A 17226-nucleotide genomic window follows, 5' to 3' on the forward strand; every position below is an offset into this window, starting at 1 on the left:
TACCCAAACATATGCAAAGATATATTATTCTTACTTTAATCTGAAGATAAAACACATGGACAAGCTAGAATGATAAAATTAAGTTCACCTATTGTAGAAGAATTTGCAGAGATTACTCTGGACTTGGTGGACCAGAAAAAGCAGAATTCGTGATTTATAAATTTTTCAATGTTGACGATCTGCTAGAACACACCAATTATATAAATAAAGTTTTTAGAAAATATAAATTATGATAGTTTGGCACTAGATGTACCAATTTGTTCTATAGTTAAATAAGATGAGTTTATCATTTATTCTGATTATAACACTTAAAATCTATCTATAATTTCATTATACAGAAAAATTACTATCCCTACATATACCCATATTACTTTAAAATTGTGCCATTCAAAAATTGTTTTACCAAAAAATAGTGTTTCTCTTATCATTGAAATTGGAAGATACAAAAAGGAGTTAAAAATTATTTTAAAAAATCCAGCAACGAGTTACATAATTTTCTCAATGAAAAATACAAAGACATATTAGCAAAAAATTAAAATTGTCCATGATGCAATTTGCTATGAGATATTATTAAAAATAGCTTTAAGCCATTTTATAATAATTAATTAATTAAGAGATGAGTTTTATAGAAAATTGTAAACGAAGATTTCACTTGTTATTAGCATTAAGTCCAACCCGCTTAAGCTATGACGCATGACCTATCTCTATCTTCCTCTGATCTTTAACCACTAAAATTTAATAGCATCAATGCCCCCTTACCTAAGCTATCATGCCAAATTTTGTTTCTTAATTATTACCCTGTCCTGAGATATTAAATGAAATAGATGCAAACACATCCACAGAATTGGTTCTCAAAACGTCGAGATTTGCAAAAATCTCGAAGGGTCAAATTTGACGCGATTCCGATATGGTAATACCTCGGTTTTTGTCGACTTCGATTACCGTTGATTTTTTCTGCGAAAAATTTGTCTCGGTTTTCCACGTGACCTCGTTGCTAATTTTGCAAAAACAAAGGGCGACCCACGCATTTTCCTGCTCAGATGTGGCATTGTTTCTTGTTATGTGAGAATTACCTCGCACGTCTAGCCAAACAATTCCATTGCTTTCCTTTCCTTTTAGCTCCATCGTGGGACCAAAGAAAGTTTCCAGAGCCAACAGCCCTTCTGAATGCTATGTTAAATGTTCATTTATTCTTTACATTAGTCTTTTATATTCATTTTATATTAATTTCTTATTGTTTTTAGTATTAAACACTATATTTATTCTCTGTAAAATGTGTTTTTATATTATTTTGGATTTACATTGATTCATATAGAAATAATTGCCTCGGTTTCGGATTTTGCCAATTCTTTTTGGACATATCGACAAAAACCGAGGTATCGCTGTACTTTCCCATACATACAGGAAAGTAAAAAAATTGGCTTGGCTGGATCTTGGTTAATGATAATATTTTAGAGCCAGATAGAGTACTGCATATGCTATGTTCACTACATTAGCTGCATTGCAGAAAGTTTTGTTGTCAGATTCTTTCCAGTTCATTGTCAAGTACAAACAGAAGCAGTGGTGTCGAGTTTACCGTGCGTAATAAAAATTAATACTATCGGAGAGTCTAATTGAAGAAATTAGAAAATATCCATGTCTAGGAAAGAAACCTTTAGAAGAGTACTGGAAACAAAATATTAGGGGCAATGCATGGGATCATGCATGAGAATTCACATTACGCACTGATTTTCTTTTCTGTTTATCATTATTAATACACAATAAAAGTAGCAGCAGATCATCAAATATTATTATTTTCTGAGGGTGCATTATCCACCAACAAAAACTTGGACCAAACTGACATTTTTTGTCAAAAAACATAGCTTTCAGTTTGCTATGTTTGCTGCAATGGATAGTGAACATAGTATCCATAGCATAGTGCTCTGTCTGGCCAACATTTCCCGAAAAATTCTTTTTTCTTTCTTTTTGATATTTAAAAAAGAATATAGTCTAATACAGTAATTGAATATATATTTCTTATAGCACACTTGCCATAATGAAAAAAGAGTGCAAGATGCTGATCCTACCAAAAAGTTATCCCAGGGTACTACAATGAAATGCAGAATGTTCCTAAAGTAAGCACATATTTTGCAAAATACAGTAAATATTGCAAAAAGTGCCTTAATATCAAAATTATAAAATATAAAGATATTAACAAATAATTAAACAGGAAAAAAAATATATTACGCTAATACTTTTATTTTCAGATCCACATCATTGAGCATTAATTTGTCGGGAAGGGTTTATTTAGTAACACTTAGCAACAAAGACATAAAATGTCTTTTCCTAAAGTTCAAGAATACCTCAACAATTGTTTTTCTGGTTAGTGGATTGGGTATGGAGGATCAATGCTTTTGGCAATGCAATCTGCCAATTAAATCCCTTACATTTTTTGCCTAGGGTTTCATAAATTTGGAAGTTTATCATAGTAGATTTAGAGATATACCAGATATTTGAAAATGTATTAGTGACACAGTTCAAAAGATAATTCCCGAAATGTTTGAACTTGTATTCTGTAAAGTAGCCGATTAGTTTGAGATCTATACCGGCACTAATGACGCACGTGTAGAAACTAGATATATTTTTAAATTGTTTGTATTCTGTTTAAATATACTGTGTGTGTTAATGCGTGTGATCATGTCATTTGGATGCTTTCTTGCAGTTCACCTTATTTTGTAACACGTGTTTAGTTTAGGACATTACAACATATTAAAATTATACGTGTATAGTTAAAATTACAAATAACCTACGTAATTATATTACATACATTATATAATACTATATGTTAAAATTACATACTTAATAGAAAATTACTAAGAAACTTTAAATTATCTCTGCTAATAATATAAGTATTTACCACCTTACTACCAAGAATGAGAAAGAATTTATCCATAAACAAAAAAATGTGGAAATTTATATTCATTAATCTACAAAATTATGCCTGCATCTAGCAAATATTCAAAGATCTATATGTATGTAGACAATACATACAGATGTTTGAATATGTGGCACCAGAGAATATAAGCAGGATATTCTTACATATATAAGAACAGAAGAGATCCAAAACAACAGCAAAAGTCAAATGAAGAGAAACTTCATTATTATAAGCCATTATAATTAATGCTTTGTTCAGAATGAGAAACATTTCTTATGCATGTATTTCTTTTTAGATAGTAAAATGAATATTCAAGCTGTATGCCTAAATAAACTGTTCTCACAGATTTCAAGTATATACTACTCAATCTTGATGACAACAACTATCAAATTCAATATTATAATCATCATAAACGTAACAAAAAATATTTAGCAGCTTTGACCATCTGCATTTAATAAGAAAGCATATTCTCACGAAGTCTACGTGGGCCTTTCATTGTTAAAAGATTAAATTAAATATTTTCCTATCGTATATTTTAAATACTTAAATACACTCAAAATTTTATATGCGTACCAAGTTAATCTACACGGAACAAATCGTGCCTTTGCCTGTTTAATTCTAGGTCGTGCAACTCTTTTATATGTCTTTTATCATCATGCTGTTTTTAATATTTCTCAGTTTGAAGTGTTTCTCTTGTAATTTTATACCATTGTACGTAGTTTTTATGTCTGATTTTTACTATTTTTTGTTTCATCTTCTTTTTATATATAATGTTTATGGTTGTAATTTTATTTGTTCTAAATTTTTATGTTTGATGTTTCTTTCTCTGTCTGGTTACAATGATATTTTTAATGACATTTTTCTGTTTTTTTAGGCTAATACACAACCTACCAGAGCTACTGTATGCATTCATCTCTCTCTATTCTTTCTGCTGTTGCTATGTTAACAAACGAAATGGTTTGAATTTTCAAAAAAGATTCCTTACACCGAGGAATATCTCGCTTCAAATAAATGCAGTTCTTAGAAGACGAGATCTCCTTTCTTTCCACTATAAATCTCCACTTCTGCTATGAATTGTTTTAATTTACATATTTAATGAATGTCTCAAATATGACAGTTGGCTTCATTAAAAATAAACTGTGTTACTTTGAAGGCACACCAAACTGTTAAGAATTTTGCTCGCTTAATAAATCTAGATTCAAAATGGCTCTTCATCTGAACATTGTATAAACACTGTCACATAATGATAATCTTCTGGTGACACAACTTTGATGTTGGTTTGGTGTAGCTGTTTCTTACTTAATCTTGGAACACTTTAGAGCAGTGTGATTATTCATAAGAGTTTTTTCTTTCTCAAATATATTGCAGAACACTGGCCAAATCCTTCATGTTTTTTCATTCCTTTATGCAAGGAGAACAGCTTCAGCCAGCAGTGTAAGGCTCGCTGAAGACACACTCAAATGCTGAGACGATATTACATACCAGAAGGATTTGGTAGAAATTTTGAAATTGGCAGTTTTAATGGTATTTATTAGTTGAAAAGCTTCAGCAGCCACTTAATTCTCAGGTTGTGAAACACATTTTTTTTCTAAGGCTTTTACCTTGAAGCTTGCAATAAATTGGCATGGATTGTTGGCATTTAGTGCAGCTGGTTGAACAGTATTTTTCAATTTTGAGTGCTTTGCCTACAAGAGTATTTTAACCATGGCTTCTTGCAGAGTAATCTGTCATTTGGAGAACTGAAAAAGTATAAAGCAATTTCTGATGACTGAAATGTTGCTGGCTAAACTTAATCTCTAGCAAGATTAACAATACAGAGGCAAAATGAACATAACAGCTAGAAGATGGTAGGCTTGAATTTTAGGCTTGATATTCCTTAATTTTCCCACTTCTAGCTGCCATGCCATCATATCCTTTGTCATTGATATATCTTATCTATATGATCTATTGAAAAATTTTATTGCATTTGTGGTTAGGTTTTATTTGTCTCTATTGCCCCTGTGGACGTCTGTCACAGGGACAAATAGAATTGCCACCTTTTGATTTTCTGAAGTAAGGACGACGATAATAATGCTTGTATGGGGGATTATAACTGGGAGGTCCAGGGCAACAGCCCCAGTTTAATGCACCATAGGCAAAAAGTTTCCAAGGAATGTCTTGTGACACCTCTAGAAAAACTTTGCATTAAGCTTTTCTATGATCTAGTTAAGAGACACTAGCTGTTAATATTAACTGCAACATGTTTTTGTCTTATCTACCCATTTTGCTATTAAGAAGGATATTTTTTGTAGAGACAGATGCACAGTGCAAGTGAAGCAAGGACTATCCTTATCAAATAAGGATGAGTAGCAATACTAGATACAAAGCCTATAATATCTTCAACCATACATTTGCCACCTTCTTTTACTACATAATACATAACTTGGATATGGAAAGTTACTCTAAACCACAAATGTCTGATGTTTCACCAGCTAATAGCTTCAGATATACAGTATTAATATATTTTTTTAAATCAACTTTCCAAGATTTTTTTTGTGAATAATAGAAAATGACTTCATTATTGTAACTTATATACAGCATTTTAAATGAGATCTCTCAATTTTTTTCAATAGGTTATCCATTGTAGTTCAACCAGAGAAGAGCCTGAAAGTTTCTCAACAGCAAACAAAATTTAGATTTATTTTACTACCTTCCTTTGAGCCTCTTGCTAATCTTTGCTGCCCACACAATTTTATTGTTTCTACAATGGTAATGAGTTTATTTTCCTCTATCACCTTTTTCTTTTCAGAACTTAGTGAAGAAAAACTGTTGCCTGTTGATGTACAATTCAGTTTTCTAAACTTTAACCACAAAAGTAGAATAATGAAATTGGAAAACAGTTGATCTGTGTCTCTTGAACTAATTGAGTGATTTCTTCCAATTTCTATATGGTTGACTTTCTGGAGTAAGTCAATCAATAGAAAGTTCTCCACCAATGTCCTTGGAAAGGAAGTTTTTCCAGAACAAGGAAATTCATACTTATCCACAGGTAACCAGATGAACTTTTATACATTGGAAGTATTTGTTTCCAATTTGTTCTTCAAAAGTAATGGCATATCCTGAGGATAATGGCTAGTTGTTGATACCTGTTTCTCTGTCAGCAGTGTCAGCATTTCGTCAGTTGATTGTGATGGTTTTGAGACTGCCATCGTCAGATCTCCGATTTAATTGAGAATCGCATCCCGATTTTCTGTTTGTTTGTTTCTTTTATTTATTCATTTTGATAAATTAGGTTTAATTCTAATAAATAAGTATCACTTTAGTCTGGCAATTATTTTGGCAAAAAAGACAACAAAGAATTCTGTGCACTTACTGGATACCTTTTACTAACAACAGAGAAAAAATAACAAAATAATGAAGAAGGCTGTGGTTCAATAAAAATAATTTTTATTGAATCATAGCCGTCTTCATTTAAAACTTTTATTTAACATCTCAACAAATGCTTTACAATATTGCTAAGTCACTAAATATTAAGAATCCTTCACGGGAATTTCCAAAAACCGAAAGTTGAGTGCCGACACGAGGTGCCATAAATGAAATGTTGACGTGCTCTTTTGCTGGGCGATTCACTTGGATTCTGGCTGCCTGATTATTAAAAAGTAATAAAAATTCCTAAATAATCGGTATGAAAAAAAAATCAAATCTCAACAAGATAGTGTGTCTGCCCACACTGCCAATTTTACTATGCAAGCTGTTAATAATTGTATGTACTGTACTTCCATTAACCTCTGAGACCTCTGAAACCGTGAAGACTAGGATGCGTATGATTTAAAATTGATTCTATCGTGATTTGCATATGAAGGGTGGGCAACTCTTGGCACGCGTGCCAAACGTGGCACATCAACGACATTTCTCTGGCACACAATCCAGGGCTCACTTAAAAAAAAAAAAGAAAGAAATATCAAACATCTTTGTGGAGTCAAATATTTGAAACTAATATACTTAAAATAGTTGCCCACCTCTGGCACACGAGATAACACTTAAAATTGCAATATCGCATATGCAAATCGTGCAGGGTCAACAAATTAGAAACATTGCTACAAAAGGCATGTTTTACAGATTAACAATGCGGTATTGTATATAACACGAAATAGAAGGGATACGAGGCAATTTAGTCTACAATAAATAATTGGGATCAGTTTACTGCTTATATTTTAATATACTTATAGATCAAAAAATTAAACTGTAATACTACAGTAGACTGCACTTTTTAGCATACAAGCATATGACGAAACAACGTTTGGGTTAATGTTACCTTAGGTGCCAAGATGGCGGCTCGTCTCTGATTCCAGCAAGGAAACAGTGGAATGCACGTTCTAACCTAACCTAACCTATTCTAATAATTTGGTTGCTAATAATTATGGTAATTTATTAGAATAGGTTAGGTTAGGTTAGAACGTGCGTCCCAGTTTCCTTGCTGGAATCAGAGACGAGCCGCCATCTTGGCACCTAAAGTAACATTAACCAAAGTTTGCAAAGATGTTTTAAGCACCACGTTTTATGATGCAATACTTAAATTATTTAATTTTATTCCATATCAAATATATATACGTTTGGTATCGGAGGCACGTAATTAATAACCTAAGATAAACTTACCGTCTGTTGTTCGACACCATTACTTGTCACAATGGGAACAGTGAACGGCGTTCCTTCCTTCTGTTCGCTTCTGGGTTGAGTGCCAACCGTGGTCTGATCACCATTCTGCGTGTACTGAGCGTAAGTCGAAGTCATCTGTGTTTGTACCATTGGCTGAAATAGTTTTAAAATCAAATAAATTTAAGTAACTGAATTTATTGACTTAAATTATAAAACAATAATAAAAAGTAACCCGTTGACAACCCTAATTGTAGGGTTGTCAACGGGTTACTTTTTAACTAAACTACAGTAGAGCATCGATTATCCGACTTAATTGGGGACTCGGGTTGGTCGGTAACTGAAAAGTCGGATAACCGAAAAGTATGAAAAAATACATTATTAGTATAGTGTATTAGGCCTAGTTTAAATACTAGCCTCCCTTTCGTGGTCGAGCCAGTGCTGCCAGCTAAAACACGCAAAAATTTAACAAAAATAATATTAAAGTAGCCGAGACATAACCAAATACTGTAGCGCCATATCACTAGCGGACATTTGAATTTGCCGACTAGAACGCGATCGGTTAATCGAGGGTCGTATAATCGATGCTCTACTGTAGTTACTTCTTCACCGTATACTTAAGTTAACAAGTCATTTTTATAACCCAAAGGGGAGGGGAAGTAAACTATTTTTCCACGTCACCTACACTGACCGAGTTAATTCCCATCAAATCTTTAAATCCAATAAACTCAATTTTACTCGACAACAAAACTTCTAAGAATTTTTACGTCCATAGAATAAACGGCACAAAAGAAGAGAACTGGTGGTGGATAAACAATGGGTGAAAGTATTAATTAAGAAAAAAAAACACGACTGCCCCCACTTAAAGAAGATACTTGAGGTTGGTTTTTCTGTTTCTGTTTGCAACGCATTTGTCGAGAGGTTCTTCAGTATTATGAAGAGTCTACGGACAGAGAGAATGAGACAGGAACTTGTAAAATCGGAAGTCTGTATCGAATTTAATTACGAACTGTCTCTGCACGGAGTTTTATGATTGTATTTTGAAATCGAAAAAAAAATTGCCTGCAGCAGAATGGAAAAAAAGTATTCGTTTAAGAAACACTAAAACAACAACAACCAATAGGTAATTGTCGATTTATAGGAACCATTTTTAATAATCGATATAAATCGATTCTCCCGTTAAAGGAGGGCGGATGAAATATAAATGTCACCAAATAAATCAATTTGTGTAATGAAGATCTAAATTGTAAAAGAATTTGGAAGAAAATTATTACAAGTCTGTACAAATCCTACAGGAAACGGTTTGATTACGAAATAAAGAATAACCGAGGAAATTATTATAATCATTTTTCTACCGTACGTCATACAGGCATAGTATATGGCATATACACACAGCCTACTGTACAGTACTTGTTGCAGAACAATCGTTTCCCGGTTTTAAGCGCATACATGTAAAGAAATAGTTAAGGATAAAAGCGCAAATTCTGCATAATGTCGTGTTTTAAAACCACGTGTTGTTAGTTGTTTCGCACATTCATTAAAGGGAACCATTTGGAAGATAGAAGAATTCAGTTCCAACTGATCCCCACTGTACTGTACATTTTCGTACCGTCGAACACCGGGTCCACTTCGTGACTTTTTCATTCTGTCCACTTTCAAAAACAAAAGTAATCCTCCTCCCTTACATTATTTTTTTTTTGCAATTCCGTAGACACATATTTAAATATAATTCCACTTCTCTACTTTGCTTCTATCCCCCTTCTAGACAGGTTAATTTAGTTAATAAACTTGTATAATTGGCAAATATTTGCAACAAAGTTAGGAAAGTTAAGAAACAAATATGCCAAAATGTTTAAATTAATTAAAACGATTGTTCAAAAATGTAAAGCGGCGAATGGAAAACTGATATGGCGAAATAAAGTATAATTGATTTAAAATATTTAAATTGGTGGTCAATAGAAAGCGAAGACGGAGAACTTTCTATATTGGTCTTTACTATTGTCAATAGAGAGAGAACAGATTCTAAAGTCCATCCCCTATTGGCACTTTATTATTAAAGTCGCGATGAATGTGATATTTTAAGGTTTCTCGACGGCTAAAATAAGAGGCAAATCGATTTCTGAGTGATTTTCGCAATCAAATTTAAGAATTGCACGACCGTAGCTTAAAATAATTCTTCTTTTTTATATTTTTGTTCTATTTTTAAAAGCGTAATTTACTAATGAGCTTTGTATTCCTCCTGTCGAACTCCCAGCGTAAGGAAATATTCAAATACGTGACTCGCTGCGATAAAAAAAACGTTGTATTTTGTCGTTATTAATTTTAATTTGAATTAAAATCGATTCATCGGCATCCTTATAACTATTTTCATATCCTTCGGGGAGCGCTAAAGTCGCCGTTGAAGTACGGTGGCAAGATTTCTCGATTGGTAAATGGCGATATCAAACGATTTCCGATTCATCTAGCGACTATTTTGGTGTCTACACCTATAATATCCTATTACCGCGCTTTTCTAATGTCCTTTATCCATCTTCGTTTGGATCCTCTCCTCTTATTCCTCGTGGATACTCGGGTTACAAAGGAATCGGCACCATAAACTCACTTCTGGTCGATTACCGAAAGATATTCTAAACCCAGTATACAATCCGAGAGTTTAAATATCTTATTCCTTGATTTTTCGCGATTAAAAACAATAAAAATGACGTCATAACTGTGGAAGAACTTTTCTAGTTTGTTAGCTTTATCATGGTTATCGCGGTTGATCGAATTCGATCGATCGATCGATCCTACTAGCTTTAATTATGTTGTTTTAAGCGAGAAAAATTTCACTTCCAATATAGAAAAAAGGGATGATCGATCAAAATAAGGATTACCGTAATTCAAAATCGTAGAATATATACATTAAAGCTTCATTAATTAAGTATATGTTTGCAGGGAATTACTATTAAGGGAGCTTTAATCGTACTTCAGATCATGTACAAGTGCAAAATCTCTTGTTTATACAGTAGATACCGAAAGCGATACTTTAATGTCAGTCAGCTCGACTGTATCGAATGACGCGACATGTTTGTTCCTTTGGGTTCCGGGAGCGATATTTTGACGTCATTTCCTCAATTGTTCGTCGTAAAAGCAAACGAATGACACGGAGTTTACTTTTAGATGCAAGCTAAGTCGCTTTGGCACGTAGTTCGAGACCCTTTAGCAAATTCGACACCGATAACATCCTACGCCCGGAGGAATGATCTTCTAAAAACAAACACGAGAGGGAATTGCTTGTGTTTTTTGGTAAAAGACTAAGTACAATATAGGTATACGGGAGAAATAACTTTCGAGTAACTTTTGTTCTACACAAAAACGTCCCTAGAGAAATCTAGACAAGTTTGTCGATAGAATCCATTAAAACGGAATAGTTTCAATCCCATAAAATTGTTATCTTTACGTATAATTTTTAAAAATTAGCCACGACATTCTTCGTGTTATGGAAAGATCTGTTCTATAAACTAAGATATTCTAACCCCGGCACCTATAGGATATTATCGCCGTGACGTAGAATGCTAGATAATTTAAGCTTGTGTTTATTACCCCTTTACGTAATCTTACGACGTCTTAAACCGATAACGTCTAACTGTAGTTATAGAATTATAAATTACGATGAAGCTAATTTACCGTAGTAAAATGTATATATTTTTTCGAATTTCGGGCCTCTAGGCACGCGCCTCGCGTGTCTAGTGGGCAATCCGGCACTGCAGCAAACGATGGTACCCGAAGAGTGCTTTTTCCTTTCGCTTTTACCACAAGAATTGAGCGATCTTCCTTTCCCGCAACGGAAAAAAGCCAATTCCGGACACGAAAAAAGCCCGAATGCTCGACATCGATTAAGAAAATAAATCAAATAGTAAATCACGAGGGCGCAAACAAGACCAGCCTCTCCCAGTGATAAAACTAAATAACCCGTAACGTGTTCTCTCTATTAATGGCGGCCAGACGGTTCCACGTAAAGGCCGCGATAAACACCAATTTCCAATCGACTCCCCTAAGAAAAAACTAATACGAAGGGGGATGGTTAATTTTTACTGTGGAAAATAGGGGTTCTTTTATCGGTTTAGCTGGTTTTTAACGACTCCCCATTGCCATAAACTGTTGGAATTTACTATTTAACACTTAAAAATTATGCGGAACCGTCCACCTCCAGTTTATTTAATTGATAAAAAGAAAACAATACGTTAATTGTGTAGAGAACAAATTCGTTTTCTCTCTTTCTCTTTGCTCCTTTTTTCTACCGTCGTATCATAAAATATAAAACAACGGCGTAAACTCTATTTCGAAAATAAAAATATATATATTTTAAGATAATTTAATATAGCAATAAACAATATTAAAGTAAAACGATAGCATCTTTGTTATATAAAGAGAAAGAAGAGCGAGTGTTTGGAAAACAATCGGGCAAGAGAGAGAAAGATTAAAAATTATCGCTGTAATTATTTAACTTTACAGAAACGAGAAACAATTCTTTCGTCCCCGACTAAAAGAAAAAGGCAACGGTTCCTAAATCTCTGTTTATTAATTCAAAAAGTGTTTCTATTCTTTATTCGGCATAAATATCTGCCCCCTTTAATAAAGACACCCCTAAAATTAGAGAAGATATATAATAAAGACTTTATCCGTCACAGTTGGATACCGCCAGAAAAATTGAAAAGGGGTTAGAAAACGTTGACGTAGACGTGTTAGGAGGTGACGAAGATCGAATTCGTAACATTCGTCACTCTACCGTTGGAAAAGAGGAATTCTTTCAAATAGCGTATCGATTATATATTTTCGAAACTAATTCCTATGATGATGGTGATGATAATGCCAAAAAACTATGTTGTTTCGTAAAATATCCATCCCCTTTTTCATTCCGATAACGTTGAATGGAATCGAAATTACCATGCTTTAATAACGAGACTTTTTATACGCTTATAAACGTATTTTTTTAAACTCCTATCAATACGTTTTAAAACACATCCGATTCGATTTTGTTACAACGAAGAAGATCGAAGGAACGACCAAAACACCAGGAAAAAGAACCAATCCGATTCACCGTATCGTACGTAGGCTTTTCAACGATTCGTTCGCGAGCCACACGTCACTAATCCCTTTCCATACGGAAAGGGATATACGTAAAATTCGGCCATTTTTTTAAAAAATTAATTTAAATTAAAGACAAACTTGGCTGATTTTCTCTATTCGAAACACTCGAATTCACTAATTTGTATCGATGTCTTTCCCTAATTACATTTTCTATCGCAAAAGTTTCGCGTGAGAGACTCGGACAGGAAATTTCCTTCCGAATTAACCGAGTATCCATTGACGAATTTCGGTAATTAGCAGTAACGACATTACGACATTTTTCCTGATCCAAAGATATTAGAAAATGACTCGAATTTCGATGTTTATACGAGTACCGTTCTTAAGAACAATGAAATGATACGGGATCCGGAACGTAGGCCATTAAATTGCGTGGATTCGAGATAAAACAACGGGTTTAAACACCAAAATATTGACTTAATCCCGGATAAATCGAATCCGAAATTTAATCGAGGTCGGGAGTAGACGAGTAATCATCTCGGCGGCTTTCTAAACATTAATTTACTTATCAAATAAAGCGATTTATAGGGGTAAAATGTAAGAAAGACGTCGTAAACGGTAACAAAGCGACGGTTTTACGAGTGACGTTTAAGCTGGCGAGACGGAAAGATTATTAACGATTAATAATAGGGTGATAAGTTATTCGAAGGATACAATGGGCACCACGTGCGCCTACCTTTTTATTATAAACTTGTTTTGACTCTCTCTCTCTCTCTCTCTCTCTCCATTCTTCTACAGATGATGATCGACGGTATTAGGAGGCCACATTTAATCGTTCGACGACCCCCTTTTATCGAACTTTACTGGTTAATAAATAAAAATGTACGGGAGAAAACACTTTAAACGTGTTACCGAGGCCATTATTAAACGTTGCGCTATTCTATTTACATCGATTTATTTTAAAAATTAACCGTAAAAATGCCTATAAGTATAACAATGTATACAGTACATAACACTAGATCCAGGGATTAAAATTCCCGAAAATGTTAATTAAAATTTAAATATCTTCGAGTTATAAAATACGTTATATCTAAAGTAATATATAGGGTGGCCAAAAAGTCGCGAAAAATGTCGTAAATTACTCGCAATTTTAGATTCAAAATGGTAAAGAAAATAAATATTAATTTAGTATTTATGGCAAAATATTGCGGACACATCGGATCATTCGGCAAAACGTCGGTACAACAAAGCGTGTCCGAACAACAAAAATTGTCGCATCGACCCGACATCGACGTCAAATATCAAATTGACGTAACAAAACAACGATAACAATAGAGTATCGCGCGCGCGCTTAAACGTAATCCCACACGCAGACATTTATTACGTCAAATCTGTAAAAAAAACACGAATAAAAAAAACGATTTACATTTCCAAAAAATGGCCCTATTTTTTACAAATTTAAATTTCGTGAAATGTTTCCCCCCTCTTCACTTAATAAAATTTCATTTCGTCTCAATTTTTTTTTTGTGTGTTTGTTAAAGGAAAGTTTTTATTACCGTTTCTTTGTGAAGCCCCTAAACAATTGGTGCTAAAATAAAAACACTTACAACAACTGTTTACTTAGAAATCTTTTCTTCGGAAAGTTCATCCCATAAAAAAACCATTCGACGAGATTAATTTCATTGGTAGGAATTTAAATTTAAATTAACCAATCGGGTTTTAGCTAATCCGTCGGGCGCAAATTTATTTATTTTTTTAAATAATTCCCTACGATATTTTTTATGTATTTAAAAAGTATCTATGATGGGAAGGATGCTTAGATACAGGAGTAGTGTTGAAGAGTCTCGCTACAAGATTTGGACGTTGCCTACATAAAAAAAAAGCAATTTTTTGGGGTGGAAATAGGAAATTTCTCTAGAGATCAACGGAGTTGTGAAAGAAAATCGGTAGACGACAATTATTTTGTTTCGGTTATTGTACAAAAACCGTATCCCCATCACTCGACTAAAACATCCATCAATCTGGCGAACGAAGAGGGCGAGGCGTATTGTCAAACAACAATGGCAACTTTTCGAGTCGACTTTATTCCCTTCGATAAATCCGGAAATGATGAAGTAAAGAATTTCTCAACCCCCGAAAACACGCGGAGAAGACGAATTACCTTCTAAATTACACGATTCCGAAACAAACAAACAAAAAGCATTATGTAAACGCGTGTAATGACAACGCACACACAAGAATCTCCTGGGGCAAACACGTTGCAACAAACAATACCGAACAATCTCCCCCCCTTTTCGGTTACAAGATAATTCTACAAATGTCGTCCACTTGTGTCAACGTTGTTTGCCTTAAAGCCATATTCCACATCTAAAATCGAGAAGAATACAAACAAAAACAGGGGAGTGGAGGAGGAGGAGGAGAAGGGAAAAGTAATAACCATTCTCGAAATCTGAAAACCGGAATAAGGGCACTTCTCCTCTATTGTCGTCTAGTTTATTTGATAAAATATCTCATTAATATTTTAGAATAAAATTTGCTCTAGAAATTTCAATGATAAATGATGAGAAATTCTTTACTCTTCGACATAATCAAGTATAAAATTCTTGTCATACGAGTGATTGAAACTGGAACCGGTTAAGGCAATAATAATTCAAAAAGTGACAACTTAAAGCACACCATTTACTAGAAATTCGAAACTAAAAAAAAAAAATTCTTTTTAATTTAATTTTTTTAAGAAACAATTGACTAAATTATACTTCAAACAAGCTAAACAATAAGAAGTTTTAGTCGTAAAAATGGAAAAAAAATGATGATATTATTAACTTTTTAGTAAGATCATTTAAAATATATATAAAACTTTGCTATTACTTTTCAGAAATATTTTCTACGAAGTTTTAGGGAAAAAAACTGCTATTTTTTGATATTTCTAAAGCACAAAATTTCCATGTTTTATTTAAAATCTTCCAATGGAGTCTGCTTTAAATGTAGAAAATAGTATTTTTTAAGATAAACTTAAAACTTTCGAACATATATATACAGATAAAAGAGGAAAAAAAGTCACTTTTTAAAGTAGAAAGTGTTTACTTTTAAGTTGGAAAAAATATATACACCAAGAAACCACTCTAAAATATCAAAATACTTAATAGGAAAGAGCTACTTTATTATATATTTTTTCTTTATAATCAATTAAGAACTTAATCCATTTAAATAATAAAATCTCCAGAAAAGAAAAAACAGAATATATTCATAACTTAAAAATAATTAATTCATTAATGTGATATATTATAGATTTTTTTTTGCATTTTTTAAAGATTAAAAGTCAGAGATTTTAAAGAATAAAACATTTAAAATTTATGAAGAAAATGGGGTGGAAAGAGAATGAGGGTGGCTCTTTCTACAGATTTCAATTTTGTTTATACTTTTGTTTTTCTAAATAAAAAAGAATAAAAAATAAAACCTTATAGCGATTAACTCGGTAGTGCTGCAATACGGATAACCCACGGGAACAACAACTGTTGCAATGGGACGTAGAAAATGGTTGCATCTAAAAATATTTACTTTTCCAGCATAGGATATTGATGCTAGCTTGGTTCCATGCTAAAATACTTTATACTATATCAAGTCTGTCAGCTAGGAAAAAACCATTTTGAAAAATTTCACGTCCGAATATTGGAGAAAAGTCAACATATATAATAATCTAATACAACAAAATAATAATAAAAAAAGACGCGTATGTGTGTGTGTGTACTTTTATGAATGATTACTTTTCCAATAGAGGTGCTGTATACGAATTCGCATGAGTTGCAATGTATAAAAGTAAACACGAAATTTGAATAATGCATTTTAAAAAAATTTCGTTGGCTTTTCTTGCATTTTTCACCATCAAATCGTAAATTAAGTTAAACGTTTTAACATTTTTTAACGGTTTTATCGAGTTAATTCCACTTTTAATGCCTTAAAAAAGGCAGGGAAAATGTGTACAAATTCGACAGAAAACACACAAAATTTGAATAATGTATTTTAAATATTTTCACTCGCTTCTCTTGCATTTTTCATGATTAAAGTTACATATTTTTATATATAAATTTTTAAAATTTAACGGTATTCATTTTACTTTTACTAACTTAAAACCAGCCTGTTGTGAATTTTAAACGCTTTTTACTTGGATAAAAATCACTAGAAATGATGGATAAAAAGTATTTAATCTTCCAGAACGGATTGAATTTTCGATTAAATAGGGAGGAAGAAGAGACGTATAATAGGGGAAAATTAATAAATTGGTTCGAAGAGTTGAATGATAAACAGGATCAACCTGTAAAAAGAATGCTCAACAGATTGATTGAATTCCATAAATGTCCAGTAATGGATTCTAAAATAAACATTATCTTGGCAAACACGGAACCGAGTTTACTTTCCATCAAATCATCAACTAACCAAAGAGAAGCTGAAGAGAAAGTTGTAAATACGACATTTTATCGTTGAATTATGAACAAAAATGCTCCCTTCGGATAATTAAAATGCATTTAGATAGTTATTCCGGTTTATAATTTAATTAGATTATTATTTTAAAGTTCTTTTTTACTTTTTAGAAAGGATATAGTTTCTAGTAAAAG

At 32.8% G+C, this 17226-nt stretch overlaps 1 protein-coding gene across 8 annotated transcripts in view; it reads right to left on the minus strand.

Annotated features, from left to right (window-relative positions):
* The window catches only part of LOC136989252 (RNA binding protein fox-1 homolog 3-like), a 204400-nt gene that overhangs the window by 92756 nt on the left and 94418 nt on the right, over positions 1 to 17226 (minus strand). For all 8 annotated transcript variants that reach the window (XM_067287372.1, XM_067287371.1, XM_067287373.1 and 5 more), the window contains exon 2: positions 7550 to 7702. In XM_067287372.1, the coding sequence (XP_067143473.1) occupies positions 7550 to 7702 (153 nt within the window). The remainder of the gene's footprint in view (positions 1 to 7549; positions 7703 to 17226) is intronic.

Source organism: Centruroides vittatus, unplaced genomic scaffold (genome assembly GCF_030686945.1).
Source record: "Centruroides vittatus isolate TY-2023 unplaced genomic scaffold, ASM3068694v2 scaffold_450, whole genome shotgun sequence".
NCBI classification, from domain to species: Eukaryota; Metazoa; Arthropoda; class Arachnida; order Scorpiones; family Buthidae; genus Centruroides; species Centruroides vittatus.